At 40.4% G+C, this 21655-nt stretch overlaps 1 protein-coding gene across 9 annotated transcripts in view; it reads left to right on the forward strand.

Annotated features, from left to right (window-relative positions):
- Window positions 1-21655, forward strand: part of LOC119862023 (predicted GPI-anchored protein 58) — a 63858-nt gene that overhangs the window by 26055 nt on the left and 16148 nt on the right. For 2 of the 9 annotated variants that reach the window (XR_006274973.1, XR_006274974.1), the window contains 3 exons: window positions 11379-11484; window positions 11777-11874; window positions 15450-15656. Coding sequence is in view for 2 of the 9 variants with exons in the window: in XM_043494711.1 (XP_043350646.1) it covers window positions 11777-11874 (98 nt within the window). In the remaining 7 variants the exon portion in view is untranslated. Of the gene's footprint in view, window positions 1-9097; window positions 9186-11378; window positions 11485-11776; window positions 11875-15449; window positions 15698-21655 lie in introns of those variants that run through there. The other 7 variants (XR_006274970.1, XR_006274972.1, XR_006274969.1 and 4 more) reach the window with 4 other exon arrangements.

Consider the following 21655-nt stretch of genomic DNA (forward strand, 5'->3'; position numbering starts at 1 on the left):
CCAAGCAACCAAAGGCCTTACTTGATGACATTTCTATTTATCTGTATGCAACATGATGGCTTTTGAATGCTGCATCTGATCAATTCCAAAACGTCAGGGATTTCATCTAAAAAAGAAGAATTGGAAAAAGTACAAAGAAAGGCAACAAAAATGATGAGGGATATGGAACAGCTTCCATATGAGGAGAGATTAACAAGACTGGGCCGGTTCACCTTAGAAAAGAGATGACTAGGAGGGGATATGATCGAGGTCTATGTAATCATGGAGAAAGTGAATAGGGCAATGTTATTTACCCCTTCATGTAACACAAGAACCAGGGGTTACCCATTGAAATTAATAGGCAGCAGGTTTAAAACAAACAATAGGAAGTATTTCTTCACACAACACACAGTCAACTGTGGAACTTTTTTGCCGTGGGATGTTGTGAAGGCCAAAAGTATAAGTGGGTTCAAAAAAGAATTAGACGAATTCATGGAGAAGAGGTCCATCCATGGCTATTAGCCAAGATGGTCAAGGATGCAACCACATGCTCTGGGTATCCCTAAGCCTCCAACTGCCAGAAACATCTGTGTCTGACAGTGGCCAGTCCCATAAGACTATATGGACCATTGGTCTGTCCAGTGCAGCCATTCTTATGGAATGTTTTGGGCATCAGGTTCCTGGCATGTGGCAGGAGAGAATGCGGTTGCGGGGGACAGAGAACCCCTGGCATCAGGGAGAAGGTGGAGTGGTGTGTAGGGACTCTGAAATAGAGAGAACTGGGAGGTCGCACACCAGGAGATTGTAGGGGGAATGGCAGGAGGCCTTCGGGTGTGCAATGAGTTTGGTCTACAGTAGCAACTAAGAGTATGTCTGCATTGCAGCTGGGAGCATCCTTCATAGCCCAGGTAGATGTGGATGTTGCAGCATGCATAGCTGCTTGGGCTAGCTGCCCATGTCTTATCCCCTGGGTGTGAGCTCAGGGTGGCTAGCCCAAACCACTGCCCATGCCACAATGTCCACATTGCTATTTTTAGCACGCTAATTCAAGTAGAACTAGCATGAGTCTGTCTGCCTGGGCTGGAGGAGACGCTTCCAGCTGCAATGTAGACACACCCAACATATGCAACCCTCTAATAAAGTAAAGATCCCTAGCCATGGGTGTGTTTGAAGACAGTGAACATCAACAAAGGAATCTTCTAAAATCAGCAAAACTCATTTTTCCAGAAGTCTTTTCTTTCTCGCTTCATTTAAATTTAACACAGCTGGCATGTTCCATTTATCTCAACATTATCTGCTCCCCCCCCAGGGAGAGCTGATGCAGATTGTAGCGCCTGTAAACCCAGGGAAATATAATGCTGCTTTAAGCAGCATTAACTTTTGCACTACAGCTCCCTTTCCTGTCCACCACAGCCTCATTGTTGGACGTAAACACAGCAGGAATCTTAAAGCAGATGGGTGGAATAAGGGGGCCCAGGAAAACACGCAGAGGGATAGGTATGCAGAGTCCTTCACAGATCTTGGGGTTCTGAACTGTTACAAGGCCATGACTCCTTCCCTTCCATGCCCTTTAATACTCCTTCCTGAGTAAAAAAATGTGTCATATTTGCTGCTGCATTGAACATGCTGATATTTTGTTGAAACTTTTTCCTTTTGGAGAATTTTTCTGTAGAAGGGAATGATGTGACTTGTGTGCTCAGCATACAGTATAAAGAGTCACTTAGTGTAAACAGCCATTGGCATCTCAAGCACCTAACAGTGTCATGTTAGCACCTAACAGTGTCATGTTAGAAAGTGGGAAATTGATTCCTTTAATGCTTAATTTTTGAAAAGTGGTGGGAGGTTTAGATCATACTCCCATTAGTCTCTGGAGATCAAATGCAAACGTGACCAAATGCCATTGCCACATTTTAGATCAGTGGTCCCCCAACTTTTCCTCTCACCCCCCCATCCCTTCCAGTAATATAATGGGTCCACACTCCACCCCTCCCTCAAGCCAGGAGTGGAGCTGGGACCAGGAGCAGAGCCACAGCTGGGAGTGTGGGCCGAGAGCGGTGGCTGGCAGCTGAGCCATGACTGGGAGCAGGGACGCAGCCAGGCCTGGGGGCTAAGCTGGGGACGCAGCCAGGGCTGGGCTGGAGTGGAGCTGGGGGCCGAGCGGGGCTGGGTGGTGCTATCTTCCCACCCCCTCGTGGGGGCTGACCTGGCCCACCTGGGTGTTCCTCCGCACCCCCCTAGGGAGGCGTGCCCCACAGTTTGGGGACCACTGTTTTCGATCTACATTGGCAAAGGCAAAAACATTCAGAGTTAGAGCTGCCACTACAGCCTTAACTCATTCCACTGTTGGTAGGTATGAGAGCACATGTGATACACGGCATCATACAGTGATCTCCAACTTCTGCAATACCTACAGCCATAATGGGGTGCAATGGTAGCTTTTAGTTCGGAGTGCCCTTGTTGAATGTGGGGTTATAAGAATATTTCACATCAAGGAAAGAATTACTGCTCTAATGTGATGTGACCCTCAGCTCTTATTAGTGTAGATGGTGCAGCTCACTGACCATCCTTACAGATATTTCAGGCACAGGATTTAACATCTCCTGGTCTATTCTTGCTGTTGGTCCAAGGATTGAACCTTTCTGTGATGATCTTCAGAACCCACATTTGAGGAATTTAAGGTACTGAATAAAACTTTGGGTTAATTTTAATAAGGGAAGAGGGAAGGCTTATTAACAAACCAGTACATGCTTTTATATTCTGCTCCTTTTCAGCTGATTGGACAAACCACCAAGGGACCTAGATAAGGGGCACCGTTATAACTATCTAAATAAGAAGAGTGATTTTGTTTTCAGTTATTTTATTTTACGCTATTACATTGAATTGCGATTTTGCCTGAAATAATGTTTTTTTGTTCATCTCACTGTAGTCAGGACTGCATTTTGCTAATATTAATGTACCGCATACATTATTTAGCTGTTAATTGTGAACAGGAATTATCAAACAAAGGCTGAGACAATTTACTCAATTGCTGTCCGTGCTCACCCACATGAATGATCAAAACACAATACACAGAATGCTGCATACATAAATGAGTACAACAGGAAGGATTAACTATATCATTAATTAACTACGGTGAATTATCCTTGACCAAGAATGTTTCTAAAACGTACGTGTAAGAGCAGGTAAACACTGAACGTGAACAGCATCCTGATTCTTTAATCTACGCCTGCTATGCAACAGAGAAGCAGGGGTTTTACTTTTACTTTTTGTGAATGCCTCAAGATCTGAGCATGCTCTGTTGGAGCAGGATACACAGCAGACTGCAGCTCTGTTCTGTGTCTGTTAAGGAAGTGAGCCCCACCTCAGCTAAAATGGGCAAAACATCCTTGGTAAACAGACCATTGGGCAGAGCTTTTCACAATTAGCAATTACTCCATAAACCTGACCTGGCCACTGCCCAACTTGAACTGAATCCTTATCCTCCCACACCATTTTGTTTAGAAACTTTTTATTTTTAAACAATAATACTCAGTAGCAACACCCATCCTGAAGGACATGGCCTATTCTTACAGCAATCCCAACTCTTGCATAAATTAGCAATTACCATGCCATCCCTTCTAAGTGAAGTGAAACAGGCCTGTAAATGATGAAAGTCAGAGACTAATATGTAATAACTCGTACATTTTAATTAATGAAAGGGGAACAAATTACTCTACAATGCCATATTGTTAAGCTCTACCCACACAAAGGGTTCCTTCCAGTTGTTGTGACAATATATTCTTCATGATGCTGTTCTGGAAAGCGAATGAGTTGGAAATCCATCAATCAGGGGACAGGCTGAAACCTCCAGAAATCATTTCCATTCCCACATTGGACTCAAACTGAGTCCCAGAGACAAAAGGCGAGTGTTTTAGTGTTTTCAGTTTCTGAGAGCGGGATTGTGCCGTAATTTAGTTCTAGCAGCTGAACTCTTTTGTCAACTGACTTCAAACTAAGCCTTGAATCCTGCTTCAATAAATGCTTAGAGCAGGTGACAAGGGTGGGGTGTGGGAGATTTGCTAAAAGCTCTTTTCAGCATTATGAGCCTGGGTTTACTTCCACACTGGCTCAGGCCATGGTATAATTTAGAACGTGATCGGGGCTAATCTTAAACTCTACCAGTTGCCTTTGGCCCCCAGGAGCCAGTATGTTAACTGCCACATGACTACACCAGGGAAAGTATAGCCAGTTCCATACCACTCAGGAACTCCTCCTCACTAGGACACTCATTAACTGCCTGTTTACACCATGTTTCTAGTCTCTTTGTGTTGCGGTAGTGGGGCCAAGGATCTGAGATATGTCCTATTAAAATGGAAAGCAGAATACTATCAATAACACAACATTCTGAGCGACATAAAACAAATTTAAGGGTAAGGCTGTGTGAGTCAGGACTGCGTGCATGAGGAAGACTGCTCACATAGGACTGAGCCCTAGCAAGGAACAAGGCTTTAAGAAGCACAGAGCAATACGAAACTATAAAAAGTATAAGTGAAATTTTTTCTGTAAGTGTTTGATAGTTATGTCTTTCACACTCATTTTGGTTTTGTCATCAGATTATTAAATCACATCTTGGAGTTTATCTGACACCAAAGGAACTAGTAGCAGAGCTGTGTGTGTGTGTGTGTGTGTGTGTGTGTGTGTGTGTGTAAAGCATGTGATCCCTACAAAGTTTTAGAAAAGTTTGTACTTTCAAGATGAAAATGATCAGTCTTTCATTCAGAGCAGTTGAATGTGCAAATAGATTTAAATAGTATCAAATTTTTCCTCGGGGAGAGAATAACAAGACAATTATGAAAAGAATATTTCACAAGACAGACTAGATCCAAAACTCGCAGCAAAGTGCTGGAGGAAATAGTGTGGGGAGCCATCTTTAGTTCTTGTGTAAATGTCCCAGAATGAAAAACTTCTGGTCTGATGTTAGAAAAATAATCCAAGAGTTATTTTAGGAATATAGCCTCCAAATTCCTACTTTTAAGGTGTAAATCAAGCAACTGTCTGGATTTACTGAAATAAAACAATACCAGTAGATAACTGTTCAGAATTATTGTGACTGTGGCCAACAAATGTATTTCATCACTATGGTTGCAAAAACAAACACCAACCAAAGAACTGTAGTTGACAAGAATAAAATAATTAAGGGAAATGGAACAATTTTACTGCCTGGGTTAGATTAACAACTGAATTATCTGAGGAAAGATGAACAAAGTGGGGTGAACTGGATACAAATACATCATTTGATCCCTAACCTCTCCAATGACACTATCAAGTAGTTTACAGATATAGTTAAAAACTCAGACCTCACTTGGATCCTCCAATCTGAAACCACCTCAGTCCCATATATGAGTGGTGGATGGGAGAGAGTTGGCTCCAAATCTCTCTGGTTCTAAGCTCAGCTCTACAGTTTGGGGTGTAAATTAGATCCAAAATTGGAAGGGACTTGTTTTCTACATCTGGTTTGGACGCAGACCAAGATGACAAAAATTTCTTGAGAACACCTGAGCACCTGAACCTTCTGCCATTCAAGCTTAATTACACCCCTAATTAACAAGTACTAAAATACTGTATTGTTAAGAAAAAGTGTAATTTTTCTATAAAACATAAATAGAAAGATTTCTTTTAATTATTGCAAACAGCTTTTAAAGAAAATAGATAAAGGCTAGAAATGAAAACAAAATGGGAATAAAGAAAAGGACTAAGAACAAGGAAAAAGAGAAGTCAGATGAGGATGAGAAAACAAAAATCCCCCATAAATACCCATCTCAGTCCCCTGTCTTCTCTATTTGTATTTGTCTGTTTGGGGCCCAACTCAGCAAACCTTTGCTTGAGCCAGTTCTTGCTAACATGAGTAATTTCACTGAGGCAAAATCTCTACCTGTCTATTCCAATCTCCTTCTCTTCAACCTTGACTGTGCAAAATGCTTCTGGTAAGATCATCTTCCTGGTTCATCACTCTGACTGCTTCAGCAAGTTTCTTTCCATTACTTCACCAGCTACCCACTCTCCACTGCATCAAATACAACCTTCCTTCCTTCTACCTTTATGGCCGTTCATGACTTAGAGCCATTAAGGTGGATGGGACTATTAATCTATCCTGAACTAGACTGCCACCAATGCTCCATCAACCTTCCCAGGTTTTACCATCCACCAATCAGCTTCTCCTTTCATTGCCTTCTCCCAGGTCATACGCCCCCCCCCCCGTTCCACATATCCATAAAGTCACTACCTTCCCCTTGCTCCTAACCCTCTTTAAACGTTGCTTCTGCCACGATGCCTAGGAAACCTGACATCTGATCATAAATGCACTGTGACTACGGCTTTGCCTGTGCAGTAAGCATTTTGCTGACACCTCATCCTCCTGTCTCCACCCCATCTGTTTTGTCCACCTGTTCCGTTTTGTTGTAAACCAAAATTTTAAGCTCCTTAGGGCGGGGACGGTCTTTGTGCTTCATGGCTGTATGGTGCCTAGCACAAGGGGGGGCGGGGGGGTTTCCTTCCTTATTAGAGCCTCAAGGCACTACTACTGCTGTAATACAAATAAATTATACTGGTACGCTCATATTTGCATAGGTACTGAAATATGAGGGTGATGGGTGCAGTATAAAACCTAAGCAAACAGAATAGGATAAGGACCAGTTGTGTGAGTAATGTTTTCAGGATTGCCCCCGAGACTATAAGATCTTTGTGGCAGGGATCTGTCTTCTCACATGTTTGAAAACACCATGCACGTGTACAGAACTATATAAATTACAAATGCTAGTTATTGTTAAAATCATGATCCCCTCTTTGACTCTTATGCTTGGCAGAAATAATCAAATAGAAGCACTTTACATTTTCAAAGCAGGGTACAAACAATTATTCCTTTGGCAGGTAAATAAGTATCTGCATCCCCGTCGTATAGTTGGGGAAACTGAGACAGGCAGGTTAAATAATTTGCATAAAAGTAGCAGAGGAGGAAATAGAACTGAGAAGTTCCTGGCTTCCACTACCATGCTTATTGTTCTAGACTGCGCTCCTGCTAAAGAAAAACATGATCTTTACTCTCTAGACTTACACTGAAACGAAGTAATATAGCCATATTTTAAGAGACTGTGGATTTAAGTAATACATTGATGCACTTCCAAATATTTTTGGCACCACTCTATTTAAAAGTAAAAGATAAAGTTCCATATTTATATTACAGTTTATGGATACCCATAAACTTTACTGCAAATGTTTCCTCACTGGAAAAGAACTTAAGTTCTAATCAGAGTTGCATAAAATCTAACCCACCTCATCCAAATTATTTTGTACCGTGAATGGTGCTGAAATATACCGAAACTAACAACTTTCAAATAGTTTCTCTACTTTGACTATATATTTTATAAGTTTTTAGAAAAGTAAATCATATAAAAGTATTTTCCCCCAGTCAGCAATAAGAATGACATCATAGAGAGAGAATGTACACAGTGCAGAAAGTGTCCTGCTGGTTTGTATTAGCTTCCCTGGTCAGACACATCCTATGTAGCACTGGTTAAGATTTACCCGTTTGAAAATAGACAGGCAAAGAGTTCATTGTGGCAAGAAATTTCTTTGCAACAATCTTAGGAACATCCTTGGAAGATGACTATGTGGTCATTATTAGTCAGACTAGAACTGTGGTCAAATCTGTCTAACTATGATATACCCCATTAAAAGAAAACATGGTAGCTGATAATGCCAGACACTATTATGAATGGTCTTTTACAACACAGACAGAGAGGTGAGAGCCTTCCTAAGACAGATGGGAAATTCACTTAGTTGTGATAGAAAAGACAGGCCCTTTGACAACAGGAGGAAAATATTTTATTGTATACTGGGAACTAGCCTACAAATGATATGCCATTTTCAGTCCTCTGTCACTGGAATGCTCTTCACAAGGTTTATTTCTATAGGATTCTGTTGTTCATTCTCTGGGACTACTGTTTCTTGTGTTTAGTGATATAACATATCACACTAGAAGGCAAATCACACACATTTCTTTCCTTTGCTGAAACTGAAATGGATTATTCATAAGGGTGAACTGAAAATCTCTGCATAAAGAAGGGTCTGCACATATATGCACATAACTTCCAATAGTGTCAATAAGCTGTCTGTGGGAATATTGAGTAGGGAGTATGAAAGGCATCTTCAGTATTCCTTCCCCCCTTGCTCTCCTTTCCTGAATACAGTACCTGTGCAATCCCTTCTGAAATATATGCAGAGTATTGTAGGTTTTATTTTCATTTTGTGGACAGCCTAAAGCTGTTGGTTGACTGACTGCTGGACACAGCCAAAAGAGGTCTCCGTTGGTATCCATGTTGCTAAGATCTCTGTCCTTAAGCCCTACATTTCCTGCATAAATGATTGTGGCAAAGAGTCCTGTGGCACCTTATACAATTACAGACGTATTGGAGCATAAGCTTTTGTGGGTGAATACCCACTTCTTCAGATGCATGTAGTGGAAATTTCCAGAGGCAGGTATAAATATGTAAATAAGCAAAAATCAGGCTGGGGATAATGAGGTTAGCTCAATCAGGGAGGATGAGGCCCCCTTCTAGCAGTTGAGGTGTGAACACAAGGGAGGAGAAACTGCTTTTGTAGTTGGAGAGCCATTCACAGTCTTTGTTTGTTTAATTCTGAGCTGATGGTGTTAAATTTGCAGATGAACTGAAGCTCAGCAGTTTCTCTTTGAAGTCTCGTCCTGAAGTTTTTTTTTTTGTTTTTTTTTCTTTTGCTGCAGGATGGCTACCTTTAAATCTGCTATTGTGTGTCCAGGGAGGTTGAAGTGTTCTCCTACAGGTTTTTGTATTCCTAAACCTGTCAGAGCCTCTGATAGTGTGGCTGCTGATGGCTCATCTTAAGTGATCACTCTCCTTACAGTGTGTATGATAAAACCCATTGTTTCATGTTCTCTGTGTGTGTATATAAATCTCCCCACTGTATTTTCCACCAAATGCATCCGATGAAGTGAGCTGTAGCTCACGAAAGCTTATGCTCCAATAAATTTGTTAGTCTCTAAGGTGCCACAAGTACTCCTTTTCTTTTTGCGAATACAGACTAACACGGCTGCTACTCTGAAACCCAACAACTGAGGGTGTGTGTGTGTATGCCCCTTTGATTTGTTTGAGAAATCCAAAGAACAACCAGAACGTGTAAGATCGGGATAAAAGGTAGTCACTTATTTCCATAGAAAGCGTTCATCTGTATGGTGTTAAAACTTTCACCAGAAGCTAGTAAGAGTGTTTTCCTTAGTATACGATTAATCAATGACAACTTATTTGATGATCCTATACATGTAACTTGTATCCTATGGAGGTGCTTGGAGTTGTGGAAACAAAAGGAACTAATATTCATCCCTCCTTGCTTGCTCATGCAGTTTAAACCATGAGCCAGAAGTACATTTCTTAATAAAACTCAATCCTGTTTCTAATTCTCCCCTGGACTTTTAAATATTACTACTGTGAATGTAGCTGCCCATTTCCTCTTCAGTGATTTTCTTATGTAGTCTGCACACTCTTTGGAGAAGACAATTTGCCTTGTCTATGGCTCTGATCTTGCATTCTCTGAGCATCCCAAACTCCCACTGATTTGGAAAGGACACGATGGGTCTGATTCTTGGCTGGGTTAGATCTGCTTGTGCTCCAGAGATACAAAACAGCCCGAGAGCTAGCACAGCCAGCCTCTGGAAGATCCCTCAGCATAGAGGAGATGGAAGGTGAGACTTCCCCAAAAGGTAGACTATATAAGAAAAAATGTGTGTTGCTAGTTTGATGCTGAGATGTAGCTTGATTGTATGTGTGTTGTGATGCAGTAAAGTGAAATCTTTATGCTTTTTGTCCAGGCACTAGACTGTGGAAATGTCAATACTTAGACAAGAACAAAAAACAGTTCTTGATTGTGTTTTAGGATGTGTACTGACCTTGTGGAATAGAGGCACTCTCATTCTGGGGAGATGGGTGTCGTATTGCAACCTAGATCACTAATGAAAGGTATAAATAATGAGTGAAATGCAAAATCTCTGTCTACCCAGAACAAAAGGTTGAATTGAGACCTGGTGTAAAAAGATGCAACTCCAGTAACTATTTATACCAGGCCTGAATCCAGCCTGGAATGATTAGACAGTAGTTTACAATTCCCTTTTGCTTTATCTGAGTTTACAAATGCCAAAGAAGCTCATCCAGACCATAATTTTGTCATTAACAGACTTCTTCCTGTGCCAACTTTGGTGGATAATCCAAACGTTCTGACTTGACCCGTCAAGGACAATGAAATATTGCAAAAGAAATCAAATACCTTCCATGTATTTGATGAGTATGAGACATTCAAAACTTTTTCACTTAAATTCAACTCATCTATCAGTAGCACAAATAATTTTAGATGTAAAATTCTGGATGCATCTTTGGCATGTAGCAATATGAATTGCCAGTGCAATAGGATGAAGGCTATTTTTAAAATTGTTTTAGATGAGTACCCAAAATGTGTTTATATAATTGCTTTTACTTAACAAGATGCTTTATTAATTTTTTTTTTGGTCTTGTTAGTATAGAGTTTTTCCACTGCCTTCTAGTACAGAAAACACAATGCTGTTGAGTACAGTATGATAAGGCAATAGGCATAGCTTATATGATCAGATTTCTAAGGAGTGCTCCAAGAAATGCTATTATCATCAATGTTCTCTCAATACACTTCTAGGTAAACTAAATACTCGCACACAATCACAGAATAACTATTTTTAAACAAAGCTGTCTAGCAACTCAAATATTACAGTGATAGGGGACTAATAAGTGCTTAGATGACCTATAGTATTATCTATTTATTTAAATTTTATGTGCTGTTTTTCCTTACATCATAATAAACTGTAACAGTAAAACTTTTCTGTGTACTTAATCCACAGGAGTGGTTTGGAAAGTAGCTTGGGTCTATACAGTTCAGAAGAGCCGTTACCCATAACGAAGTGCTGGTTGCAGGCACCTGTGTTCTGTAATAATCCCTCAACCAACAATAGGGTTTAGTCCTAAGCAATCAGTGTGGAGACTGTGAGTTTACAAACTTCTGCTTTATTCAGGCTTTTCATCAGTATGGGGTTTATATCAGCAAGTGTCCAACCTCTATTTATTTTAAAAACAATTATACAGAATTGTACAATAAAGGTGCCAAACTCTACAATTTACAATAGTGTTATTGGACGGTTGTAAACGTTACTCTGGGATACGGTAGTTTTGTGTGTATTGTTGTTTCTTTTAAATGGTATCTTCAGAAGGGAAGAGTGGCAGATAACGGCGGGGAATTGAATGTGTTTACATTTAGGATGGGCAAATTCATTTTGCTATTGCTTGAATATTGTGGCTTTGCATTCTCCTTAGGAGAGACTGTGAAAGTGGGCAGTAGAGAGAAAAGAGGAAAAAAATCAATGAAAAAGGGTGGAAAATGGAGCCAAGAAAGTGCAGCGTGGAAAACTAATCCAGTGAGGTCTGTATAAAGGAGAAAAGAGGAAGAATGAAAAACTTTAATGCAAAAAAATACATGCGCCAGCCTAGATTTTAGGGGGTGGTCTGTGCCCTTAATTGACAGCACAGTTAATAGAAAAAATGTATTTATAAAAAAAACCAAATCACTTTTTAAAAGAAATATGGATTTAAATTATGGAATAACCAGATTCTGAAGCTTCACTATTTTTATGAACTCAGAATGTAGTTTGAGACGTTGGCAAAACTTTGACATATAATTTTAACAATTTTTTATATCTTTGTTTCTATTGCAGTTATAACAGCTACTGAAACACCTCAAAATCCCATAACCCTCAGCCAAAAAATGTACAATTTAATGGATAAAGCCATCTGCTTTAAGATTAGAATGCTGGTAGGTTTGTGTTTTTATTCCAATGTCTCTGCATACCTGGTTTTTTCCATGTGATTTGGATGACTACACTTTTACCATTTAATCTGTCAAGAAATATGATGACCTCTTTTGACCTATTAAGTAAACAGAACTGTAGCTTTAGCCTACTCAAATATGATGCATCTGACTAAAGCATTTCAACATCTTCATTTCCAATGTTGTGCTTTTAAAAAAGGAAGTATGTTCTTTTATGACATTTTGGACACAAACAGGGGCTTGCATGAGGAAGTAAATGTATCTTGTTTGACCTCTATACCTGTTACATGACACATTTAATTAGAGCAACACTGTGACTGGCAGATGTGATGCTGCCATGTAATAATCTAAGAATACTGCTATAATAATTATATTAATACTGCATGTGACTTGGTCAGTGAGATTGTTACTGTTTAACTATATGGGTTTATTAGACATTCTTCTATGAACATACTGATTTAGTGTAACAGTGGACCGTTGGAAAAACAAATAGGAAACAACACAGTGGATCTAAATAAGTAACCTCAGAACAAACACTTGGAAGCAATTACAAGACAATGGCCCATAAACTCCAGCCTGAAGTTGCACAGCTGTTTCGTAAGCTAACAGATCAACGAACTATCAGCAGTCAAAAAGTGACAGTTTCTGGGAAAAGGAAAGTGATGAAAAAGACATAGTGGCCTATTTCGGAGTATGCAGATACCCTTGCAGTTTTTAAAGGAGACTTTCCCTGAAGCAGAGAGAGAACTGGTTTGTGAAACCAACAGAGTTAACTAGAAATTGAATAGGATTCTATAGAAATTATCTTGTATTACATTGTAAAGGTTTTTAGAGTATCCTTTCTGTAGTCTCTTCTAACCCTTTATATAGAAAGGGTATAATTTTCATTGTTTTCTTAATTCTTCAGGGTGGTTCAAAAAAGCAAGAGAATATAATCTCCTAATAAATTCTCTCAGACTTTTCCATAGGAGTTCAATGTCACTTCTGGGCCATTATTAACAAAGCACTTGCTTCCATTACCACTACCCATAACTCTCTCTCTTCTTTGTTCCTATCAGCACTCCCCATGTATATCATGTTTTTGCCCAAATTAGTGCATACATGGGTACATTTTCTGTAGCTCTGTCAAAATTTGGTCTCTGGTTGTGCAATATTCATATTTCTCCAATTGTCAAAACAGAGGAACATGATAAAATATTCACTTTACTCTGACACTTGCCAAAGATGCCCAGCTATAATAATTTTTGTTTTGTTATGATACATTCCATCATAGGATCTTAAAAGGCTTTACAAACACTAATGATTTACTTGTGGCACCTTAGAGACTAACAAATTTATTAGAGCATACGCTTTTGTGAGCTACAGTTCACTTCATCAGATGCATTCGGTGGAAAATACAGTGGGGAGATTTATATACACACACACACACACACACACACACACACACACACAGAGAACATGAAACAATGAGTTTTACCATACACACTGTAAGGAGAGTGATCACTTAAGATGAGCTATTACCAGCAGGAAGTAGGGGGGGAAGGAGGAAAACCTTTTGTGGTGATAATCAAGGTGGGCCATTTCCAGCAGTTAACAAGAACGTCTGAGGAACAGTGGGGAGTGGGGTATGGGGAGAAATAACATGGGGAAATAGTTTTACTTTATGTAATGACCCATCCACTCCCAGTCTCTATTCAAGCCTAAGTTAATTGTATCCAGTTTGCAAATTTATTCCAATTCAGCAGTCTCTCATTGGAGTCCGTTTTTGAAGTTTTTTTTGAACGAGCTCTGATAGTGTGGCTGATGTGATTAGGCCCTATGATGGTGTCCCCTGAATAGATATGTGGACAGAGTTGGCAACGGGCTTTGTTGCAAGGATAGGTTCCTGGGTTAGTGGTTCTGTTGTGTGGTGTGTGGTTGCTGGTGAGTATTTGCTTCAGGTTGGGGGGCTGTCTGTAAGCAAGGCCTGGCTTGTCTCCCAAGATCTGTGAGAGTGATGGGTCATCCTTCAGGATAGGTTGTAGATCCTTGATGATGCGTTGGAGAGGTTTTAGTTGGGGGCTGAAGGTGATGGCTAGTGGCGTTCTGTTGTTTTCTTTGTTGGGCCTGTAGTAGGTGACTTCTGGGTACTCTCTGGCTCTGTCAATCTGTTTCTTCACTTCAGCAGGTGGGTGTAAGAATGCATGATAGAGATCTTGTAGGTGTTTGTCTCTGTCTGAGGGGTTGGAGCAAATGCGGTTATATCGTAGAGCTTGGCTGTAGACAATGGATCGTGTGGTGTGACCAGTCGGAGAACACTTCAATCTCTCCGGTCACACGATTACAGACCTCAGAATGGCTATCCTTCAACAAAAAAAAACTTCAAAAACTGACTTCAATGAGAGACTGCTGAATTGGAATTAATTTGCAAACTGGATACAATTAACTTAGGCTTGAATAGAGACTGGGAGTGGATGGGTCATTACATAAAGTAAAACTATTTCCCCATTGCTATTTCTCCCCCCATCCCACCCCCCACTGTTCCTCAGACGTTCTTGTTAACTGCTGGAAATGGCCCACCTTGATTATCACCACAAAAGGTTTTCCTCCTTTCCCCTCCTACTTCCTGCTGGTAATAGCTCATCTTAAGTGATCACTCTCCTTACAGTGTGTATGATAAAACCCATTGTTTCATGTTCTCTGTGTGTGTATATAAATCTCCCCACTGTATCTTCCACCGAATGCATCTGAGGAAGTGAGCTGTAGCTCACGAAAGCTTATGCTCAAATAAATTTGTTAGTCTCTAAGGTGCCACAAGTACTCCTTTTCTTTTTTGTGAATACAGACTAACACAGCTGCTAGTCTGAAAACTAATGATTTACTCATCATAATACTCCTGTGAGTTGCTTAAGTATTATCCCCACTTTACAGATGAAAAATTGAGGTATCAAGAGATTAAAACCCACATCTTCAAAAATGAACATTAATTAACAAAGTTAGAGGCCACTTTTTTAAACTTTGGGTGCAACTGACTTTGCCATTGTCACGCAGGAAGTCCAGTAAAGTTGGCAACTCAAGATAGTAATGTTATTTACAGAAAGGTCCTTCATGTGATGTTGTTGCCAGTACATAGATGTCACTCGAATACACTGTATTATAAATCAGAGTGAAAGGCTAAGAAAAGTATAGAAAGTACCCACCTTTAAAATTTCAACAATAACAAGCTGGGTGTGGCCACTCTAAAACTGTAGCTTGTCAGATGCTTAGGAGAAGGGAAGGGTGGGAAGGCTTTCTGCTTACCAGTTCCACGGTCTAGTTAGTAAAAAAAAAAACATCTGACACCAGTGCGGCCTGAAAGACCCTGAGACTGGGTGGGGCTACAGCGATTACAATGAATAAAATGAATAAACTGTGTTGGTAGGGTTTGGAATATAGTTCTTGAACAAAACATTTTTTTATTTGCATAATTAACTTAATGTTTGAGTAATTGTGAATGAAAATTTAAGAATTGTTGCCTGCATTTTAAAAAAAAAAAGTTTACTATCTTTAAACTCTTTTTTTTTTTTTTTCCCTCCCCCAAGGAGCCTGTGAGGCTGTTCCCTTAAAGCTGATCCTGAAAGCTGCTGCTTCATGCTTAATTTGCTGCGCTTCAGTTGGACATTGTGACAGTTTTGGTGTTTATGAACAAGACTGCTATTTACAGAAAATGCTGCCTCCCATTTGACAGCAGTTAGATACTGAGAGAAACTCACTGGAAAGTGGGTAGGTCAGAGATGGAAAAAGCAGATTTTGCACATGAAAAACTTCCTGGAAAAGAGTTTACAAAATGGTAATGACCTGAAATTTCTTTGAAGAGGGATTTTAAGGATCTAAACCATATGGTTTGACCTGAAATCAACTTTGTGGAAGTGAGAGACATCCTAATGCTGGAAAAATATAAAAAACATCTCACATATAGATCCGCCCACTCTTCCAGTAACCCACAAACCCAGAAGTGTCTCTCCAACATATGAGGTCACCTGGAACAGGCACTTAGCTTGTTGAATTCTCCTTTTATTTGGGTTTGTTCATTTACTTCTGATTCAAGATGAATTAGAGCATAAGGAAATATTTTAGAACTACATAAAATTATGGCCAATGTTCTTTACTGTTCTAGAAGGTTCTGTTTAAAAGACTTCTTCAATCTTATCTAGATTAGGAATTTGATTCTGAGAAAAGGGAGTACTTGATGGGTTGTGTGGAGTGTTTGTAGACTCACCGTTTAAAATATACATTGCTTTACATCAACTTTGAAGCTAGGAATTTATTTTAGTTAACCTGCCATGGAACAGAACAGCCACTTCTCAAAAACCCTACAAGATGGTTGCAGCAAGTCCAATACCTAAGTGGGTTTTGTCTGAGGATGTTCAACACATCCCATTTATTCAAAAGCTAACTCCATAAACGTATTGTTTCATTTTATTTTTCCTAATACGTTGTGGGGGGCTGAAGGGGTGAGATATCCTACCTCAGTATAATCTCAAATCTTCATCCTATTGCAAGTTGGGCATTTAGGAAATCTGATCCAAAGCCCATTGAAGCCTATTGAAAAATTCCCATTGGCTTCACTGGGCTTTGGAACAGTTTTGAACAATGCTCAGCTGGTGCTTCAGATATAAGGAAAAGATAAGGTTATAAAAGAGGAAGTTAATAACCACAGAGGTGACTATGATTCTCACTTTGCAACCGTAAGTACATCTGGAATAGAAGGCATTGTTAATACAAGGCTGCTACTGCTGTTGTAACTTGTGTATCTGGATTGGTACTACCAAGTAAATACCCTCCTACAAATAATATAGTCAGTGCTGGTTGTCAGCCTGGGAAAATTAGGGATATTGCTGAACGGTACAAGTAGCTCCACTTCCCCATCTGTCTTCTCCGTTAATCAAACCAGGAAGAGATCACGCCCTTTTGCAGAGAGAGCTAGAACTAACCACTTTAAGAGAAATTAAGCCTTGCAACCCTTTGTTCCTGTAGCTCCTGATTGAGAGAAAAAATATCCTCAGCCTGCTGTGGAGAAATTTAGCAAGTCTGACTGTTGGTAGGAGACTGAGACACTTGATCATATCTGACTGATTTCTACATTAGGATGCAAATGCAGCAGGGTTTTATGATTGGGTAATCAGTATTGGGTTATTCAACCTAAGGAAGATACCCTCAGTAGCTTTGAGAACAAAACGGATACACACTGTCAAGAGGAGAGCTGATGTGGAATGTAATGGTGAGTCTAGAGCAGGCAACACTGTAGAAGACCTAGAAAATAACCTACATTTCAAATTTCAGAGTAGCAGCTGTGTTAGTCTGTATTCGCAAAAAAGAAAAGGAGTACTTGTGGCACCTTAGAGACTAACAAGTTTATTTGAGCATAAGCTTTCATGAGCTACAGCTCACTTCATCGGATGCATTCGGTGGAATGCATCCAATGAAGTGAGCTGTAGCTCACGAAAGCTTATGCTCAAATAAATGTGTTAGTCTCTAAGGTGCCACAAGTACTCCTTTTCTTTTCTACATTTCAAAGTCCATCCAAAAAGGTGCAGAAAGTTTGACTCACCATTATTTTTAGGCTATGTCATTCTTTTCTTAACCCATCACTGGTGTCACAGCAGGGTGGTCTTGTTACTCATCCAGCAAATATATGCTTATCTTTTTGCTCAATCTGCTACACAAGCGTCAGTTGTGAGCAGGCAAGCAGACATCTCAGACCAATGGTATGCAGGGGTGAAAGTAACTTAAAGGATTTACCAGTATGCTGGAGTCCTGAGCAGGGGGATGGGGCCTCGACCAGAAGGGGTGTAGCCTCAATCAGGAGAGTTGGGGCCTTCAGAGCCCCGGGCCCTTTTAAATCTAGATTTAAAGGGCTTAGGGCTTTGGCTGCGGTGGTGGCAGCTGGGAGCAGTGTACCTTTTAAATCACCAACGGAGCTACCAGCTGTGATGGTGGCTGGGAGCTCTGGGTCTCGGGGGCCATTTAGAGGGCCTGGGGCTCCGGCCTCTGCTACCGCAGTGGAGCTCCAGGCCCTTTAAATCACCCACAGCACCCTGGGGGCTCCCAGCTGCTGCCACTACCTCGGGGCTCGGACGGTGATTTAAAGGGCCCGGGGCTCTGCTGTGGTAGCGGCGGCTGGGAGCCTCAGGCCCTTTTAAATCACCGCCGGAGCCCCGCTGCTGCTACCCCAGCTGCTGGGAGCCCCAGACCCTTTAAATTACCGCCTGGGGAAGCCGGTCTGGTATGGCGTACCAGGTCTTGCCGATACGCTGGACTGGACTGGCTTACTTTCACCTCTGATGGTGTGCATCTAAGTAATGGAAAAGCACTTTTGGGGGGAGGAGGGGACAAAATGTAACAAAGACCCCGGGAGGCAAGGAGAATAAACAGGCACAAGAAGAGGCAATGCCAATCAACTGAACTTTGTCCACACTTGCCCCCTTGCTTGGTTACACTTTTGAAAGTGAGAAAAAGTTATCCAGGCAGTTGAACAAATAAGTTGCAACTAATAATTTACTAGACAAATTTAGCTTCTTATTCTTTCTTGGAATAACTGCAAAATCACAATTCCCTGAATGTATTAACTAACCAATACATACCTTTTCAAATCTGACTCTTTGGAATTTGAGCTGTGATTGGTCAGATGAGTTGCATAGAATTATATGTCATCTTATTAGACAAGTGAAGAAGGTTTCGTAAATGTTTATGTATATGGAGTACTGTGTCCAGTTTTGGGCCCCACACTACAAGAAGGATGTGAAAAAAATTGGAAAGAGTCCAGCAGAGGGCAACAAAAATTATTTGGGGGCTGGAGCACATTACTTATGAGGAGAGGCTGAGGGAACTGGGACTGTTTAGTCTGCAAAAGAGAAGAATGAGGGGAGGATTTGATAGCTGCTTTCAATTACCTCAAGGGGGGTTCCAAAGAGGATGAATCTAGACTGTTTTCAGTGGTACCAGATGACAGAACAAGGAGTAATGGTCTCAAGTTGCAGTGTGAGAAATTTAGTTTGGATGTTAGGAAAAACTTTTCACTAGGAGGGTGGTGAAGCACTGGACTGGGTTACCTAGGGAGTGTTGGAATCTCCTTCCTTAGAGATTTTCAAGGTCAGGCTTGACAAAGCCCTGGCTGGGATGATTTAGTTGGGGATTGGTCCTGCTTTGAGCAGGGGGTTAGACTAGATGACCTCCTAAGGTCCCTTCCAACTCTGATATTCTATGATTCTATTATATGACTTTGAAATTAATGTGTCCCAGATGTTTGTGCCAGTAAAATTTGATCACTTGAGTGCTCTCAGAAAAATAATACAAATGGAGCAAGAGAATGGGTGAAGTACATTAATTAAAATTCAAACTTATTAGTGGACATGGAGTTGGAGATGATTCAGAGAATATGACATCATTGTTAAGGCACTGAACTGGGACTTGGGAAATTTGGCCTTAATTCTCTGTTCTGCCACAGACTTTGTGTGACCTTGGACAAGTCACCTAGCCTCTCTGTGCCTCAATTTCTTACATCTAAAATAGCAATAATAATTTCTTTCTCTAGCGCTTTGTCTTGTTTGTTTAGAGCTTAAGCTCTAAAGAGTGACTCTCTTTTATTATATGTTTATACAGTGCCTAGAACAATGTGACCCAAACTTTGATGGGGCCTCTCAGTGCTGTCATAATGTAAATACCATAATATAGATTATAAATAATGATTGTCCAGTCCTACTTTCCTTTGGTTTCCAGGAAAAGTACATAATATTTGTGTTTCAGGAAAACCCAATGTTTTTTGGCCCATTCTCCCACCCCCAGTAATATAAAAATGCAGATCATGTAATGCCCATTTAGAGTCAGATGAGTTTGCAAAATACCCTTTCACTGTCTTGCTGGAATTTTAAACACCAGTTTAGGCCTACTTGAGATAGAAAAAGAACTTCCCAAAGTGAGTTTCCTTAAACAACTGGGATTTGGAAGTAATTTCTCAAAATAATTCTAGGTCTAAGGAGAAAAAAACCATCAAAGATGTAGAAAATGCTGTTCTGTGCTCCATTCGGGTGTTTAGCTGCACCTTTTTTGCTAGCTTGTGCCTTTCTAGGATTGAATTTGCATTTGAAAAAAGAAAGGGGAGAAAAAACTACCTTGCTATTACAAGAATATTAGTGCTGTGTGATTTTGTGCACATGCAAGTCAAAGTGCAAGCAATAGACGCTCCTAAATGTCTAAGCATGGGGGGCAGTTCCTGTCAAATTCTTACAGTATGACTGGATATATGATTAAACTAAGACCTTTGTTTAGTAAATATTAAATATTCCCTGGTCCTTTATATCCAGTCGTCATTTCCTCTGCACAGCTTACAGCTGTAGCTTCAAGCTAACGTGCAGAAGTCCTCTATTAAGCATGGTTTCATAATGACTATATTTAACCATTTTAGCAAACATCTTTTCTGAGGGTATTTCTCTCTGCAAAGTTCTTGGCTTTCTGTAGACATCCTGAGTGTATAAAATGTGCTTGTATTAATTTCTTAGCTTTGAGCAAAAGGTATAATCAATCATTTCATTCATTATACATCTAAGAAGCCTGTATGTATTTTAGTGTAGAAAAAAATTTAGCCAAAGAACCTGGCTGATGTCTAGTCAGATTTTGTGATTTTGAAAAACCACAGACTCTAGGGTGGGGATATTCATTGTATTAAATTAGATATTTTCTCACATTTTAAGAGGCAGCAGCTTGAAACACTGTGATCCAGAAAACTATTTACACAACTACAAAGCAGTTACTCCATTTGTTTCAACGGGGCTTCGCCAAGGATATTATCCAACATACAAGGGGTAGTATTTGAATATGTGCTGGTGGGGGCTTGGTAGAAAGAAGTGCACTGATTGTTTTGCATTTCATTCTTGTAATTTTTGAATAAGGGGCAGGGCGTTTGGGTGGCCGCTTTGTATTTATGCTTTCAGTCATTGAAAATGAAATAACTTCGTGTGTTGTTTCCCACTCTGTAGAAAACATACAGATGAATAATACTGACCTAGTGTTAATCACAGGTGTGTGTTGAAGTGAACAGTAAACAACCCTCTATGTGAGAGAGAAGTTCAGTTGCCCCATCCATTCAGTTCTCCTCAGCGATTATCAGTTGGGAAGGAGAGCTTTGTGAGGCTGATGCCTGACGACATTGAAACCACCAAACCCATTCACATAAGCCACCGAACGGTTCTCAAACAGTCACAACTCTTAGTCACACACTGACCAGTGACCTAAAGGTGAAAGAACTCACGCTATTTTTGTTGACTTGGCCTGCTTTCCATAGTGTGCATCATAAATGTATTCCCCAATCTGAGATGCAAACAGCCCCAAATTAAGAGAATATTCAAAATCCAAACCCACCTCAAGGCTTCTCTGTAACTTGTGCCAGCTACCAAAGGCTCCAAAATGTCATTACAGCAGCCAGGGACCACTGGGGTTCAGTTGAGTCCCCCTTCTTTTCAGCCACACTCCCTAAAACAAGCATAAGCATTACAAAGGCTCTATGCTGCCTGAGGCTCTCCCTACCTTGGCTGATCCTCCTGGGATTGGTTACACAGGTTTTAGGACTGCTGAGTGCTGCTGCATCCTAGGCATAGAAAATCAGGGCGTCAGGCTGTAAACGCTAAAATTGTTCTTTACTAGTGTGGTAAGGGAAGGATGTTAAGAAAAACTAACACTAAAAGAGAAGTGATGTGCTGTGGCAGGGTATCAAACCAATGATTATCTGAGTCCGTTTCCAATTAACCTTATA

The sequence above is a fragment of the Dermochelys coriacea genome, chromosome 10 (assembly GCF_009764565.3).
Source record: "Dermochelys coriacea isolate rDerCor1 chromosome 10, rDerCor1.pri.v4, whole genome shotgun sequence".
NCBI lineage: Eukaryota > Metazoa > Chordata > Testudines > Dermochelyidae > Dermochelys > Dermochelys coriacea.